The 17502-nt window shown below is 41.0% G+C and overlaps 2 protein-coding genes across 9 annotated transcripts in view; one reads left to right on the top strand and one right to left on the bottom strand.

Moving 5' to 3' along the window:
* Positions 1-2282, bottom strand: part of RAD54B (RAD54 homolog B) — a 56773-nt gene extending 54491 nt beyond the window's left edge. For 2 of the 3 annotated variants that reach the window (XM_085537205.1, XM_015855932.3), the window contains exons 1-2: positions 2228-2282; positions 540-694 (exon numbers count right to left, since the gene is read on the bottom strand). Coding sequence is in view for 1 of the 3 variants with exons in the window: in XM_015855932.3 (XP_015711418.2) it covers positions 540-677 (138 nt within the window). In the remaining 2 variants the exon portion in view is untranslated. The remainder of the gene's footprint in view (positions 1-539; positions 695-2227) is intronic. The other variant, XM_015855933.3, reaches the window with a different exon arrangement.
* Positions 2283-2342: 60 nt separating this feature from the next.
* LOC107310355 (RING finger protein 151-like) lies at positions 2343-17002 on the top strand. 6 transcript variants are annotated; one of them, XM_085537210.1, is made up of 8 exons: positions 2343-2663; positions 4392-4520; positions 6419-6532; positions 6909-7134; positions 8414-8553; positions 9837-9999; positions 11243-11363; positions 12315-17002. In XM_085537210.1, the coding sequence occupies exons 4-8, from the start codon at positions 6920-6922 to the stop codon at positions 12549-12551; spliced, it is 876 nt and encodes a 291-aa protein (XP_085393336.1). In that variant the 5' UTR covers positions 2343-2663; positions 4392-4520; positions 6419-6532; positions 6909-6919; the 3' UTR covers positions 12552-17002. The 6 variants fall into 6 exon arrangements, with proteins under 6 accessions (XP_085393336.1, XP_085393335.1, XP_015711392.2 ...); XM_085537209.1 differs by having other exon boundaries at positions 2361-2663; positions 4392-4486; XM_015855906.3 differs by having other exon boundaries at positions 2361-2663; positions 4392-4491.
* The last annotated feature ends 500 nt before the right edge of the window (positions 17003-17502 follow it).

The following is a 17502-nucleotide window of genomic DNA, read 5'->3' as shown; positions in this document are numbered from 1 at the left end:
CCTTGGAGGTGTTCAAGACCAGGTTGGACGGGGCCCTGGGCAACTTGATCTAGTAAATGTGTATGTTTGGTGGCCCTGCCAGGCAGGGGGGTTGGAACTACATGATCCTTGAGGTCCCTTCCAACCTGAGTCATTCTGGGATTCTGTGTGATTCTGTGATTTTTTTGGACAATACTATAGATTTCAGAGAAAGTTCCTTACAGCAAAACTGCAGTTCAATGTATTAGCATTTAATTAATAAATGCCTTGTTTTCTAAACAGCTTTTGCCAAAGCATTACCAGCCACTGAACTCAACAAAGTCCAGGCCAATACACCTCAGCTGCATTAAGAATTTGGGCTCAGTACCGATTTCCATTACTTTTCTGTGTGCTCTTCACAGAGTGAAAGAAACTTACCCAAGGTGCAAGATTAAATCTAGTAAGAGCAAAATTATCAAAGCCTATTCTGAAAGTACTGATGATCTAAACTGGGACTGTATGTAGTAGGCCCAGATGCTAACTTTTATTAACAATAATTTTTAGCACATTCTTCATTTTACCTCCTTTAATTTCATGCCTTGGTCCGTTTCCTCAGTTTCAATCTTGGGACAAACTGCATTACTTTTTCCTGGTGGTATAAACCTTGGCTTTTTGGCTGTGTTTCCTACCACTTGACTTGGAGCTGCTGATCGCCTCATATTTAGTTTGTACCACTCTGGAAGAAACAAAGTTGGTCAAAAAAACATAATCACAAAATAAGATTCCTATCTTCAGATATAGAAATACAGGAAAATAAAGGAGTCTATTAAAAAAGCAAACAAACAAACAGAGCAACTTATGTGGCAAAAAATTGTTTCAAATGGCATTTTTTATTCACAAGCATAATGACTTACGAGAAACCAAAAGAACTGAGATGTTTTAAGTACTAAGAAAGACTACTGCAATTTCTGCAGCTTCCTTGTCATTTGGAGAGTAAGTCATACAGTTCTTAAGAGCAAGAAATGCTCTGGAGGTGATCAATGTAGGTCTTCCTATTAAACTTTCTAATTGTTCTTAACATAGATTGATATAAAATAATCAGCTACTCCAAACAGAATTCAGTTGAGATTCTCTCTCCATATTATGTTCAACTGAAGGACCACTCTGCACTCCAGTGGTGTACCAGGGCACAGCAACCTTTCTTCTCCGAAAGGGTAGTCAGGCATTGGAATGCACTGCCCAGGGAGGTGGTGGAGTCACCGACCATGGGAGTGTTCAAGAAACGGCTGGATGTTGTGTTGAGGAATATGATTTAGCCGGGAAGTATTAGTAATGGTTGGACTAGATGATCTTCTAGCTCTTTTCCAACCTTGATAATTCTGTGATACTGTCCAAGATTTGCACACAACCAGCAATAGAGAACTATTTAAACACTTGGCAGACATCAGACACAGCTGATGGTGCTCCTCTGTACCTGAGACATGAAGGCACTGACACTACTGCTGTCTTTACTATGAATGATAACACATGATGCTGTTACTAGACATAAACCATAAAGGCAAGGTGGACTGCTGGCTATGTAAGATGTAGGTATGGCTACAGCAAGGAATACATCCACCAAACATTAAACATGCTCTTTGCAATGAGGCAGCCACCAGCAGCCCGAGCCATCCTGCAGCTGCCGTGCCATTATGGAGAGCTGCTGGGAAGTCTGTAGCAGGCACTAAGAGCAATGCTACCCTCGGTGCTGTCAGCCCGAGGCTTTTCATCACCACAGAATGGGCTGGGTTGAAAAGGCCCACAACGATCATCCAGTTTCAACCCGCTGCTGTGTGCAGGGTCACCAACCACCACACCAGGCTGCCCAAGGCTGCTCACATTTGTAAATCAAATAACTGATGAAGGAGATCTGGCTTACAGAAGAGGCACAAAAGTAACCCAAAAAAACCCAAAACAACACAGAATCAAACGCAGAATCACAGAATGACCCGGGTTGGAAGGGACCTCAAGGATCATGTAGTTCCAACCCCCCTGCCTGGCAGGGCCATCAAACATACACATTTACTAGATCAGGTTGCCCAGGGCCCCGTCCAACCTGGTCTTGAACACCTCCAAGGACGGGGAATCCACAACCTCCCTGGGCAGCCTGTTCCAGGGCCTAACCACTCTCCTAGTGAAGAACTTCCCCCTAACATCCAACCTAAATCTTTCCTCGAAACTTACGGGTGAGGAATCATTTAAGGTCAGGCCGTGCCATCCCCGCCCTTACCTCAGCAGCGCTCAATTGTCCCGCCGCCCGCTCCCGTCAGCCCGCCGGTTGCTCTGCGCATGCGCCCCGAGTCCTTACCCGGAGGTACCTGGACTGCGCATGCCTGACACGGGATGTGGCGACGCGGCGCCACACACAACATGGCGGCGAGGTTGTGTCGGGGTGACGCGCTGCCGTCAAGCGCGACCGGCTGTAAAAGTAACCGCGCCTTTTTTGCGACAGCGGGCGCTGAGGGGGAGGTATCAGCAGCGGTGCGGCCCTGAGGGACCGAGGTGGCGGCGGCGGGATGGCTGGGCGTGCTGGGCCCATATACCTGTAACGGACATTTTTGCTGCTGAGGAGCGGAGCTTTGGGCGGGGATCGGCTGCTGCGTGTGGGCCTGGTGCTGGGGGGAGCCGTGCCCGTGCTCGTGCTCGGAGGCCCCGAGAAGATGCCGGTAGGTGGGGGCGGGGCGCTACGCTGCCTGCTCTTCACTGGAAGAGTGGTTAAGCCCTGGAACAGGCTGCCCAGGGAGGTTGTGGATGCCCCGTCCTTGGAGGTGTTCAAGACCAGGTTGGACGGGGCCCTGGGCAACCTGATCTAGTAAATGTGTATGTTTGGTGGCCCTGCCAGGCAGGGGGGTTGGAACTACATGATCCTTGAGGTCCCTTCCAACCCGGGTCATTCTGGGATTCTGTGCACTGAGGTGTGTGGGCCGGAGCACACAGCTCTGAACCCGAACCTGTCCCCTTAACTGTGCTCTGAGTTAATTTGGTGGCTTACACTGAGGAGCATAGAAGCTTTGCGTTGCTCACACCTGCCCTGCCCCACTTCCACGGTCACCGGAGCTTTTCCTGAGCCATTTACATGGTAATGGAGATAGAGTTTTTTCCGTGTGGTCTCTTGTGTGCACAAGGTGAGGAAATGGCTTCTTTAAATGTTCCATTGATTCAAGGGTGGAAGAGGAGGGAAGGTGAGAGGGCATAAATAGAGGAAGGCTTGGTTTAGGCTATGCAGGAGTGCTGTCAGATACGGGTTTGGCAGTTCACTCTTCAAGCAAGCTGCTTATCCAGTATGACAGTGGTAGGAGTGAGAGCTTGTGCTGGCACAGCTGAAGGGATGAGTCTTCATTGGGCATTGATGCTACATAAACTGCCCTACAGTTGCACAAGGCATCCTGAAGCATTGCTTTTGTATAGCAGGGTTTAAAAGCATAGTACGTATTCCCACTCGTTCTGAAAGTGTTATCCTAGCAATGCACATCTGTGTGCCGTACAGCCCTTCCAACTGCCTTTATTTTGCCACAGGGAAAATTTGCAGGGTCTGTTGGAGTAGATGGGGAAACGGTTTCAAACTGGAAGAGGGAAGATTTAGGCTGGACATAGGAAAAAAGATCTTCTAAAGTAAGATTAGTGAAGCACTGAAACAGGTTGCCCAGAGACGCAATGGATGTCCTGTCCTTGCAGATATTCAAGGTCAGGCTGGACCAGGCTCCGAGTACCTGATCTAGCTGTGGGTGTTCCTATTTGTTGCAGGGGACTTTGACCAGATGGCCTTTAAGGGTCCCTTATAACTGAAACAATTCTATGATTCAGTTTCATGCTGCCTTGGGTGCACCGGGAGCTTTAAGGGGGTACAGCCAGGACAAATACCCAGGCTGTCCAAAAGGATCTTCCATGTCCATGGGGTTATGCGCAGCAGTAAAGCAAGGGGACGTGGTGCAGGGAGCCTGCTTTGGCAGGGGGTTGGACTCGATGATCTCTAGAGGTCCCTTCCAACCCCTACAATTCTGTGATTCTGTGGGAGCGTTTGCCAGGGCTGCTGTTGCTCAGGGTCTGACAAGGTGTCATTTTACTTGTGCTGAGCATTTGTGTTTATGTTGCTTGTTTTCCTTGTTTTGTTTGTTTCTCTTAGTGTTCTGTTTTTAGGGGTTTTTTTTCCTCATTGTTTTATTTTTTCCTTACTCATTTGTCTTATCTAAACCCCCATATATTCTCACTTTCACCTGTCTGATCATTTTGCTCTGGGGGAAGCAGCTGCATCGTGCTTAGCAGCTCACTGGGGTTAAACCCCAGCACTGGGGGCGGTTGTTGCGTGTCAGAAACTATGAAGAGAAAAAAATATATATATTTGAAACAATGGAAAGAAAATAGCATTTAATAGTTGGTGTTTTTCTGCCTTCCAGATTTGGCACCTGCAGATTCCGGGTTTCCTTGGGGTCAACGCTGCTGGTAAATTCCAGGTGATGGGAAAAATTCAGGACCAGAGGAAGCAGACGAGGCAAGGTTTGGAAATGTTAGTGGAGTGTAAGAAGGTGGTGATGCATAATGTCATTTCTGGGCACAAATAAAAAGGAGTGTGAAGTCTGTGAATTGTAGTCGAAATGGAAGATGAGGTTTTGAGGTCAAAGAGAATAGAGAATTTGCTTTAGAGGGAACAGGAATTGAAGATGATGATGTGTTGTAGTGGAAGTACTGAGTAAAGCCATCTGTACTGCTGTGGTTTGTGCCATCTACATCTGCCTGATCTTCTCCCTAGTGTCTTGAAGACTGAGTGTTTAGGGATCAGCAGCATGAGCAAGCTGTAGCTTGCAGCATCCATAATTCCAGTAGAAAACAATCTGTAGTTACAGAATTACATAGAATTCTCAGGACATATCTTGTACCTCTGTGAAAGTTTTCTAAAAGCTGAATCCCCTGGCAACAACAAGCTAAATCAAAATGTTAGCCTCACAATTCAAACCATAGAACATATATGTTCCATTTAATGGTCCTCCAGCGTGAACGTACTGTATGCTTCAATGCTTTCATCAGTATTGGGAGCTAGTACTTGGCTTCACATTCTGTTACTATTAGCATTGTTCTCCAGTTCCTAGCTTCCCCCTGTTCCCTTCTGTCCTCACAGTGACAGCTTTGTGCAGACATAGTGCTTGTTTTGTTTACCCTGAACTGGCACAGCCCTTAATTTCCTGTTTTTGTAGGAGAGCTTTAAAAGTGCATAGGGAAACAACAGCGTGAAAAGAACTATTTATCATCTTCATAATACAGTATTTTCTTGAGCACACTCTTCTGAAACAGAAAACACCTATGCTGTGACCAAAGGATTGGCGTAACCATGATGCCTACAGGTTTCATTTGTCTGTATTGTGGCTTGCAGCATAGCCAGAGAAGCACAGAGCTAAGAGTGAAAGTCTGAAATCTGCTTGGGATCTTTTCAGGAGTCTGTGGATTATACCACATGCTGCTTTGGCTGTGCTGTGAGCATTCCAGTAGAAAGGAAAACACGGCTTGCTTGTGCTATCGTGTTTTATTAGCTTTAATCTTAGTGAACACACATGCACGCACACACACACTCACTTCTTTCCCAGCATTAAGGTCGGTGCCTTGGGAAGATTCTCTCATCCTTACACTTGATCAGTGCTTGCAGAAACGTCCAGTCACACATTCAGTAATCAGCTGTTTTGCCTTCTAGCAACTCAGATGAGTTAATTTGAACAGATACAGCACAGAAACACTGCCTTTATTATTATGGTCATGGAGATTTTTTTCCTTCAGAGCAAATTATGACTGTAGTCCTTAGAGATTCATGGTGTTCCTCAATAGGTCTAATTCCAGCAGAGAGCAATGTGATGGATAAATCAGGACTGCCCAGCTAACACAGATTCTCTTTGAATCTCATATTACAATAACTAGATACAGACTCTAGGGATTTAAGCGATGATTTCATTTGTAATTTTTAAAGTGAGCAATCTTAGTTATATTGTGTATCAGAACAATGTTATTTATCAGTTCTGTGAACTTGACTGTGATGCTTCTGTTTTGAGAATGAGCTGTGTGTCCTGCCTGAATGGAGCTGGGTTAAATAAAGTTTTAAAAACTTAAAGAGTATTATTTTACCAGATTTCAACTGCTTATTGTCAATATAACTGGATTCTATTAACTTCAGTTCTACAAACAAATCTGTAAGGGTTTGAAATGAAATGCTGGCTGGGTGTTTGCACTATGTGTCAGCATCACTAATAACTAAAAGACTGATTTTTGTGCGTGCGTGTGGTTTGTTTTTATTTCCTGGTCTAATCAGATCTCTTGTGTTGAATTGTAGGTTTTGAAAGCTGTTAGGGCAGCATTCCATTCAACATCTGGCTGATTAAACATAGGACTCATTAACTTAGGAAACGCAACTGAGCCTTTTTCTTTCTAATTTTGCTCATAGGCATAATAAAGCAGTGAAGAGAAACTGAAGGAAGTACTATATATCTTGCTGATGAGACAACTGATTCTGAAGTAACTGGACAAACTAGGTATATATGTAGTAAAATCTAAAAAGGTAGGATATTCTCATTTTTTTGTTTTATTTTAAAAAACTCATAGTTAATTAAAACTCCAAGTTTACGAAAATAATATTGTATGTTAAGGTGAAAGAATCATAGAATCATAGATGGAATCATATCAGATTTTGGGATCCATTTACTGAAGTCTTTGCTTTCAAAATTCAGACAGTCTTGATATAAAGTGAGGATACTGACCTCTAGCAGTGCAGTCCTCCAGTTCTCAATTAAATCTTGAAGTCTGTAGCGTATGCAAGTGCTTGCATTCTCACCAGCTCTGTATTTGCTTTAAGATCTTCATATTTCTGGAGTTGCATCTAGGATTTTGTGTAGTAGATTCTGAACAAAGACTGTTTTATTTTTCTTCATTACTAGGTTGAAAGTGCATGGAAAGCATGGGTTACGATATTGAACGTTTCGTTGGCTATGTTAATGAAGGGCTATTATGCTCCATCTGCCGTGATGTGTTGGAAGATCCACTACAGGCTCCTTGTGAACATGCTTTCTGTACTGCTTGTATACATGGGTGGCTTGTTCATCACAGTAACTGCCCCGAAGACAGACAAGTGATTGATGTATCTGTGTTACGACCTTTGTACAGGTATGCAGTAGTCTCTCCATATGTTGGAATTGTAGGAATTTAGGATTTTTCAACTTTTCTCGCTTAGATTCCTCTCTTGTCACCTACTGTCACTCAAAGTTGTCTTTACCCAAACTGATTACTTGCTTGAAACCATTAGCATTTTGTATTTGTTATAAGCAGCTTTTGAGATACTGAGATTTCTAAACAGAAAGAACACTTATTTTGCTCTCCATCTTTGCATGTATTGAGTGTGAGTTCTAGACACGTGTCAGGATATTATTCTGAGCACTCACAGCAGCAAAACTTTCCCAAGCAGTTTTAGAGAAAGCAAGTTTAACAGTACCCTAGAAGTATTTTCAATTTCCATTATGTCTTACAAGTTCTTCATAGAATCATAGAATGACTGGGTTGAAAAGGACTACAGTGATCATCTAGTTTCAACCCCCCTGCTGTGTGCAGGGTCACCAGCCACTGGACCAGGCTGCCCAGAGCCACATCCATTTCATAGTTGGACTTGATGATCTTGAAGGTCTTTTCCAACCTGATTGATTCTATAATTCTATGATCCAGCCTGGCCTTGAATGCCTCCAGGGATGGGGCATCCACAACCTCCTTGGGCAACCTGTTCCAGTGTGTCACCACCCTCCTAATATCTAATCTCCTCTGTCTCAATATAAAACCATTCCCCCTTGTCCTGTTGCTATCCGCCCTTGTAAACAGTCAGAGTAAACAGTTCTCAGGATTAACAGTCGCTAAACATTGTATACCTTTTATTTTTCTTTTTACTCTTATAATTGTCTATTGCCAGTAGTCACAGTTTTATCACTTGATTCTGCTTGGTGTGTAATACCTGTATTGTCTGTTTTACTTAGATTAAGTAACATTGTGTTTAAAATCTTTGGCCACATTGGGTTAACTCCATTAGAGATGAGAGTATTGAGAGCTAAACAGTATGGGATGCTGAAGTATACTATGGGCAGTGCCAGTGAAAGAGTAACCAAAGTATTTGGGAATACGTGCTAAACTAGTGAAAAGAGCTGAAAATAGTCAAAAATAACTAATTTGTTTGCACATTTAATTTTGGAAACTGAATTTTCCATCTAAATTTGTTTCTTTTGTTAGCTTGTTCATTTTCAAAATTGTTGCTTGAATGCTTAAAAACATACATGATTGTAAACTGGTTCTTTGTGAGTTTTCCTGATTACAATTTGAATCTTAACTTCTCTTCACACAGTGGAAAAATCATTTTTTTTTCAATAGTTTTCTGTCTTAAGAACATTTTTTTTTGTGTGCATAGATATATGAAAAATGACCTGAATCGTCTTCAACTACACTGCAAAAACAGAGAGTTTGGCTGTGAAATGGTTTGCTCTCTGGAGTCTATAGACCGGCATGAAAGGGAGTGTGAGTACAGTCAGATACCCTGCTCCAATGCTGGTGAGTAACAGTCAAAGAAGTTCATCTTTTTTGTTCAGAAAATAGGCATTTTCCTTCTGTCCATCAACAGAATGGCAATAAAGGCCATTCATTTTTAAACAGAAATTCAAAGCTTTATTGTGATCTACTCTTTGCAGCAGAGTTTTCTGTAGAAAACTTATTACCCATTTATGGCAGTCGCAGCCATTAGCAACAAATTCTTTCCAATAACCAAAATGAAGGAGAGCGGTGAATCTCAAGTTGATGAAGACTGAGCAGCATGTTTGTGTAGCTGACAGTTTGTCAGGTTGTCTTTCAGTGTCAGTGGGTCATTAAAATGTGACGTTTGACTTCTGTTGCATTGATTTGAACAGCTGGTTTTCTTGGCTCATCTGCAGCCACGCACCATCTCTGGACTTCAACAAAAAAGTATCCTGGGAATGAGATTTTTTTTAACTAAATTTTTAGTAGAGTTGATATGTTTGTGTTAAGGTCTCTGAAACAAATCTATGCTTCTTGAGGAGGAAACATACTTTTAAGAAGAAATGTACTGTTAACATTTCCTAGCTGATTTTATTCCTAATGTTACGTGTTTCTAGTAAACTTCATTTCTGATTAAAGACGTTAAGAGCATACTTGTGTCTGCCATTGTAATTAATTGGGAGGATTCTGAGGTGATAGGGTTACTCCACAAGAAGTTAGAAGTCTATTAGAAGTCTCAGCAGTGACTATTGCAAATGCACCCTTTGCTTTCTACAGAAACAGTAATGTTTAACAAGCTGCTGCATCTTGTCTCTGTTGTATGGTGCCAGTGTGTGAGCATGTGTAAATCTCGCATGGTCTATTGGATAGACACAAAACTAACCAGTGGTCAGGAAGAGTCTCGCCCACTGTTGTACAACCTGCCCTTCAACTCTTTTTTTTCTACATTTGATTCCTAATTTATTTATACATGTATGTTCATCATCCATCCCATTGATTACAAGCTGCTGGTCTTGCAGTTGTCGTTACTGAAGTTACTTTAATGCTGGACCAGTGGCAGAAATGTTTACAAAAGATCACTTCTTAAAAACCAGTCAATGTCTTAATAAGAGTTTTTGAGAGTCTGTATTATTAGTGCGTGTATTATAACTGTTGTACTTTATGTTCTAAAGAATATGCTTTTTCTTACTTTTCAACAGATCAACAGTTGCTTATCTCAGGATATTACAACCGCATTACTCGATTAAATGATTATTTTGGAATTAATGAAAATGCTTCTATTAGTTGCAAGTGATTGGCTTATCTTCTTGTTCTCTGTTCAGGCTGTACAGTTCAGATCGAGCGACGTAACCTTGATGGCCACTTGGCAGTGTGTGAATATCGGAGCCGGGAGTGCCCCAATGGTTGTGGTTACACCATTCTCAGTGCAGAAGACACACAGCACAATTGTGTAGCAGAGCTGAGAACTGAGCTAGAACTACTTCGGTACACATCTTCTGTATCTTTCTTTGATGTTTGTGTTTGTCTGGGCCTAAAATCACTGCATAAAGCACTTCACATTACTAGCACTGGATTCTGGTATGTGTTAAATGGTCCTTTAATCAATTAATACTAGAGAAACAGGGTATTACTTGTCTCTGCAGGCTTAAATTCTTACTGTTTTGATTGTTTTTTTTTTCTGTTACTTATTTGTCCAAGTTATTACAGAACCTAAGATACCTTTGATTGCAGCTGAACAAAACTGAGCTGACTGTTTAAACTGATGGAATACCTCCCAAAAACTGGACTTGTTAGGAATTTCTTTTTTCCATTGGTTTGATATAGGCCCAATTCCACGCTGTTTAATTATATTTCATTTCAATTTTTACAAATCATCCTGATTATTTTGTTAGGTACGGGCCAGTAGATTTATGTAAGCAGGAGGGGAGTCAACTCTTTGCAAGGGCAGGTAATATCAGGACAAGGGGAAACAGTTTTAAGTTGAAGGAGGGAAGATTTAGGTTGGATATCAGGGTGGAATTCTTTACTACGAGAGTGGTGAGGTGGAAGCAGGCTGCCCAGAGAGGTTGTGAATGCCCCATCCCTGGAGGTGTTCAGGGCCACGTTGGATGGGACCCTGGGCAGCCTGGTGTGGAGGTTGGTGGCCCTGCCTGCAGCATGGGGGTTGGAGCTTCATAATCCCTGAGGTCCCTTCCAATCTGGGCCATTCTGTGATTTAACTTCATAGAAACTTATTTTTAAAGTCATCGAGACCTGAAGAATTCAGGTGCCTGGTTACTGAACTCAAAAGGTTAACGTAGTAACAGTGAATTTTTGGCCGTTGATGTGTATGTGAGCAGGTGATGACAGATACTGCTATAATTTATTGTCTCCTGTAAAAGTGACGAGGTGACATGTTTAGCAGCACAATAATATTCACACTTCTTTTTTTATCTCAACTACATAAGCATAACAATTTACAGGCAGTAAATTATTTGAAGTCATAAATATCTGATCTCTAACTCATAGAATTACTTCACAAATTAGATATGTTTGTCCCCTATAACATAAGCAACAAGAATGTGTCACTGAAGACAATTTATGGATGATAGTGAGATAGAGAGATAGATAGAGAGATGTCCTGTACTGATCAGGCTGGCTGGCTGCAAGAAGACTTTGTGGAATTTGAAATATATATATTTTTTTCACCCGTGTTAAAAGGGCTTAAAAAGGAGAAATACTTTTTTAGGTCAGAAATGATCTGCAGAGTGGAGGAAGCGAAGCATGAGATGGAGTCAAGATTAGATTCACAAAGAAGACATATGGTCCAAAAAGAGAGTGTTCTGCAAAATGAAATTGAAGAGCTCAAAGTAAGTATGATCTTTTCCTTCCCCAGTCCCTTATAGCAGTGTAGCTATTAGCTCTTCCCAGAAACAGTCTTCTCTTTTGTAAATACAGAGCCTCAGATGGGGGTAAGTTTTATGAAATATAGAAAGCAAAATGTGCTAGCACAGTACTTTGTATGGGCTAATCAGCTGTGTTGGGAAGCAGACTCAGTGTTGGTTTTCTGCAGTTTATCTAATTCAAATTAATTTGGAGCAAGCCTGAATATTGCTGTACAAGGACTACATTGTTTGATGCACACGTAACCTGTCAGCAAATACTTTTTAGAGCCTGAAACTAGGGCATACATCACAAATCAAATGTGATTAAATAGCCAGCCCCTTTTTTAGCAGTTCAAAGTGTCTTAATCCAGTGCTGACACAGAGCCCTACTACAGACAATGGTGTTTACGCTGTTGGTCAGCTCTGACCAAAAGGTTGGAAAGCTGCAGTGTAAATCAAATCAAATAACAAGGAAGGCTGTGTTATCTTTTAATATATCCAATTCTTATTGTATCATGGAATCACGATTATTAAAGCCCAAAGCAATGGGAAATGCTTTAGAGTTTTTCTTTTTCGAGGATTTAGAAATAAAATTAAGTAAAATCTGAATGTAACCAAAATGTTACTTTGGTTGGGGCATTGAGGTAAGAAGTTTAAGCAGCAACCAGATAAATTCACATGCTGCTTCAAGTCTTTCATAAGAAACATTTTGCACTTGGAGGAAAACTTTGGGAATTTTTGGGAGAAGACCATTTAAGAAGGTCAATACTGGATTGTGTCTTAAATTGCTCACATTTCTTCTGCAAACAAAACCAGTAGATGATTTCAGTGTTGTTAATTTATAATCCATTACCCTATGTGCATGACCAATTCCACTCTGCTACACCATCGCTAGAAAAGTTCATTTATTGCAGTAAATTGAGACTTGCATTTCAGAGTCAGATGTCGCGAGTGATGTCAGATGTACGTTCCCTCATGGCCGCAGAGAGACAGCATCGACAAGAACTGGAGCAAGCAGAGCTGGAGAAACGGGAACTAATGGAGCTGCTGAGGGGGCTGCAGAAGGACTGTCGGTTAAGTACTGCAGAAGGAAGCAGGAAGACAGCAAACTTCCGCCCCCTGACACGTCTAGAGAGTGCAAAACGAAAACCTAGGGAAGTTACAGTTATCTAGATACAAGTAAGCTCAAAAAGCATTTTCTTCTTCTAGTTTCTGTGACCATCTGGCAAACTTTTCCACTCTCCATGAGCGACTGGTAAATCATTTCTGGTATGTTTACTTTCCTCTTGGGTCATAGGAACAAATGGGAAACTTTTTCTCACAGAATATGGAGCATTATACCCAGTAAATTATAAAGACACTTTCAGCTGTATGTTATCATAAAGAAAGGGGAAGTTAGTTGATTTGCATCTCTTCAATATGTCATTTATAGAACTATATGAAGCCTGAAGACCAGAACTAGTCAAGATACTTAAAGATTTTTTTTCTTTTCAATCCATTATTAAGTGTAGTTTGTGCATATACTTGAGAAAGAAAATGTGATTATTGGTAATGACATTTGAGATCTACTGAATTTTGGGAGAGTCAGTAATGCAAGTTAATGGATTTATTCTTGTTGTTTACATGGTCTGTGGGAGGTGTATGAAGTATATTTCAAAGGTGAAAAGAAAGCACTTTAAATTCTAATTCTACTGCTGTGTAACAACTTCAAGTGAGGATGACTTAGCCTCACTGCTTATCTGACTTCCCAGGCTTGACAGATACACACTTAGGAGATACGTACCAAAGCCCAAGGTAATAGCACCCCCAAAAAACTTCTATATAGATCTGTGTGTAACTTGGGGTTTGTGGGAAAAGGTCTTGCATTTTATATAATTATTTGAAGATTTTTTTAAGTGAAAGTATCAGATTTCTACCAGGTCCTTTAGACCTAAGTTTGGTCCATAGAGTACTCTTTAAGAGATACATACGTACTTTGAGTATCTAATTTTCTTTTAGCAGATTTAAGGCTGCTTGTACATTAATATCCACAATTAGGGCTGTTTGCATAATGGCTACTTGGAGTGTTTTTATTAGGGCTCAAGTCTGTAGCTATGTAAGAGCTTCACAACAGATGGACAAATACTGAATTAAGGGGCCATGTGCCTGTAAAGGCTGTAATACTCATGAGAAATCTGTATGGTTTGAAGACTCATTCTATACTTCTCACAAAGCCTGTTTGTGTTGATTTCAGTGCTATAACTAAGCCATATTCTGTCTCCTGGTGCAGCTCTTCAGTGGAATAACTAGGGAAGAACCCGGCCTCCTGCTTACTGAGTACCTTCAATCAGTTTTCAGGACAGCTGGGTACAGGCACAACAGTCTTAATAAACCCCTTCTCTAGTTTAGAAAACATACTTATTTCTGTGTCTAATTTCCTGTCACTTGGAACAACGCTTTTGTGGCTAAGAACATAACCAAAGAGAGAGACTGCAACCTTCTTTAGCACATTCATTACGTGAGTTGGACTCGTGATCTGTTTTCTTAATTTCAGGCATTAATAAATCCTTATCACTTGCTTTTCCTTCAGAACTGCTGATGCAACTGCACACATCTTCCGCTTTTATGCATTTAAAACTAAAGTAATTCTCCTGTAAAGGTTTTATTTTGTTTTCTGAAGCTATTCACAGGAAGAGCTATGACCAAATATTTATTTGGTTGTCACTTTACTCTTTTTATATCCTAGGTTGAACTACAGTCATTGACAGTATTTAGCTCATTATTAGCAGTCTCTTCCCGTTCATGACATAGAACCTCTCTTAAGCAGCCCTACTGAACAAAGTGAAGCAGTAGCTATAATTGGGGAGAATTCACACCTAACATTCAGTGATCAATTCCCATATATCAGTGTGCATATTAGAGCTGTAGATAGAAAGTAAGAATGCTCTTATTATCTGGTGTTCTAGTTAAGAAAGCTTTTAGTGTCTGTTTCTTTTTTCTTTGGTGCCTGTTCACACTAACATTCACACTGATTTCAAGGCTTCTTAGCAACATCAGATTTCATGCTCTTAGGATCACCATATTTGCAGGGTGTGTTTTTCTGTGTTCTGTAATTGTGTGGTTGTGTGATGTGACTTGAACTATCTTGCTTAATGTGAAAGAAGAAAATTCCTTCAACATCCTGCGGAACTAAGATGAGCTGAATTGGGGTGCAGTAATAATATCTTCCATTCTGAACAGGAAAAAAACACAAGGAACTAGCTTTGTGCAGGATCTCTGTGTTTGTTCTAAGAATTTCATGCTCTGATTTTTATCACTGAATTTCTTCTAGTATAGAAGAAAGTGTTTATTTAATATTTGCTGAGCAGTTGGTTACTGTTTGTCCCCTAAGTGACACACATGGAGTTATGTGAGAAAACACATCTTAGGAGGTAAGGGCTGACTTTCTGCTGCACAATCTATGGAGCTTCTATTTGCCAGCTCTGGAGGGTCTGAACTTCCAGTGTTAAAATGGGGCAGTGCTTTGAGCCCACTTGCTGCTGGAATGACCTGTCAGCTTGGGTCTCCTTGAGCTGAAAGAAAGCACGTAGGTATTTTAAACGGGCTATACTAGCTGGTAACGTATGTTCCTTCTGGTGATTGAAGACTGATCCTGTTCCTCAGTGATGGTAACTTGTCTGTGCTTCAGATGTTCCTCTACTAGGGAACCACACACACAGAGCAGTGCATGTTAAACATGGTCATTATTTTTCCTGTTTTACCTGCTCCTTAAAATTAACTCGACTGAAATGAAGCAGCCCACTGTAATAGTATCTTCTCTAGTTTTACCTTTTCCAGTCTCATGTATGACACAGTTGATAGTAGCAGCTAGCAGAAGTAAGGAATTTTTTTCTTTCTTCTTTGAAATTCTTATAAAAGGATTAAGTAAGGGTCCAAACAGTGTAGTAGATGTTGTAAGTGAAGGTGCTCACTTAAAAGTGCTTCTTGTGACTGCAAACAAGGATGTTAAATATTCTCATAGTACATCACAACGCAACAAATTCCATTTTCTCACAGTTGGAACTGTGCTGAGATCACACCAAACAGTTACTTGAGTGGACCAGAAGCCATGCAAGCAGCTGTACTTAACAGCTACTACAGAGAGCAAAGGCTGGGTAGGCAGGAGTCTGGAAAGAACTGCAGGCTTCGTGTCTGCAGTTCAGCCTGAGAGCAGTGATGCAGCAACAGCAGCCTCTGCAGCAGCTGGCTTACCAACACAGATTGCTGCCGTGGGGCATCACAATTAATAATGTACCGTTAGAATTAAAGGGAGATTAAGTCTGTGTTCCCAACTAAATGCAATAGTACCAAATTTGCAAGAATCTCAGACAAAACTCAAAGAGAGCAAGTTATTAAATGAGATTACAAGGAACAAATCCTTATCCTACGTTAAACTGGGTGAAAATAAGAGTCAGGCTGTATTTAAAGAAATGAACACTTTTAAAGTGACTGGAAATGCTTGGCTTTGAAAGGAAGGTCAACATTTACCTACTTAGTCTGAAGACTTGTAAGATACCAGTTAAAAGTGTTTTGAAATTACTTCCCTTAAACTGGTTTCTCCACTTGAGTTGTCAAATTCAAGCCAAAATACTGCTTCCTCTGTTTCCTTTGTGGTTAAAGCTACATGCTCGTTCTCCTGCACTCCTCCTAAGGCAAAGCTTGTCAGTGGTCTCAAGTCAGGGTTGAACCACTGCTCCTAGGGTCAGGTTATTTTACTTGGGAATAGTTGGGAGTGCTTCTGCTAAGTTTAGCTGACATAGAATGGAGAACCATGCACCTGAGTCAGATATGAGAGTTGCAAAGCAGAATTCTGCTGGCCTTGCTCATAAAGATGACAGGTTTGTGTACAACTCTAGTACTAGATTAACTGTCCTTTATGAGGTTTGCTTCATGCTACACAATCACACAATTGCTGAGATTAGTGTGGACCTCTGGAGGCCATCTGATCTAAGCCCCTGGTCAAGCATGGAACACCCAGCACAGGGTGCCCAGGGCCATATCCACAAATGCAGGACTCTCTTGTCAGGGCAGAAGGGAATGGAATTACACATGCAAGCAAAATACCAAATACATTGGAGAGTTTTGACTGGGATGAAGTGTTTAAATCTGAAATGCTTTTAAGCATTAGGTGTTTTTTAGAAATTCAGTGTGTTAATAGACCCCAGTCCTTATAATATATAATATAGACAGTCTCATAAATGAAATTTTCCATACATTGCCCTCTTGGATGTTTCTGGTATGGTGCTTTTCTACAGCTGACTTACTTAAAAGTGCTGGATAGTATTTAAAAGGAGCAGTGCTGGCCTTTCTTGTGTGCTGCTCACAGGACGAAGTACGGTAGGTCAGGGAGATTTTACCACAGATAGATGCCTTTATAAAGACCTACAATTCTATGCAACTTTATATATTAACAAATAAACACTGAATTGTCTTCCAGCATTATGGTTCACTGCCAGCCTAGTTACGTTTTCTACCTTTATAAATACAAGGATAAAACAGTGCTTAACAGACCCTAATCTCTAGTCTGTAAAAGAAACAGTATTTGTATCACTTTGAAGTACAGTTTGTATAAAAGTTGAACTAATAAAGGGTTATACCATAACTAATGCAATGTTTGTTCATTTCTTTCTGTTACAGAAGTTTGAGTATCTGCTTGATCAGATGAAATAGGTTACTTCAGCCATGCTCTGTGTGCAGCACAAGCAGCCGTGAAGAAGCTATGATACAGGGTCAGTGCATTAGAGCAGTTAAGACTATATCCACCAGCAGCACATTCTGCCAAGCAGAGGGAATATGCAGCAGTAAGCAAAGTAAGCCATTTGCTCAAACAGTAAAACCCTTCCCATGTATTTTTCTCCAGCCTTAACTCATAGTTTCTGAATAGTGCAGCCGTTTATAAAAGAGGAGAGCTAGCAACTGGACTAAAGAATGTGACAGTCCAGTTCTGCGAAGGACAGCATGATAACAAAGCAACATACAGGGGAAAATTAATTCACCATCCATCAAGTAAAGAATCTCATCCTTAATGCAAGTTTTTTGTACTTGTAACAAGAACCCAGTAGGTCTATGGTCATCTAAGAACAGGAGAACTCAGAAGTTGTAAGCT

The sequence above is a fragment of the Coturnix japonica genome, chromosome 2, assembly GCF_054131305.1.
Source record: "Coturnix japonica strain WE chromosome 2, WE-NBRP24, whole genome shotgun sequence".
Taxonomy (NCBI): Eukaryota; Metazoa; Chordata; class Aves; order Galliformes; family Phasianidae; genus Coturnix; species Coturnix japonica.
The sequence above is the reverse complement of the archived record's forward strand: the minus strand, read 5'-3'. Positions and strand labels throughout refer to the sequence as shown.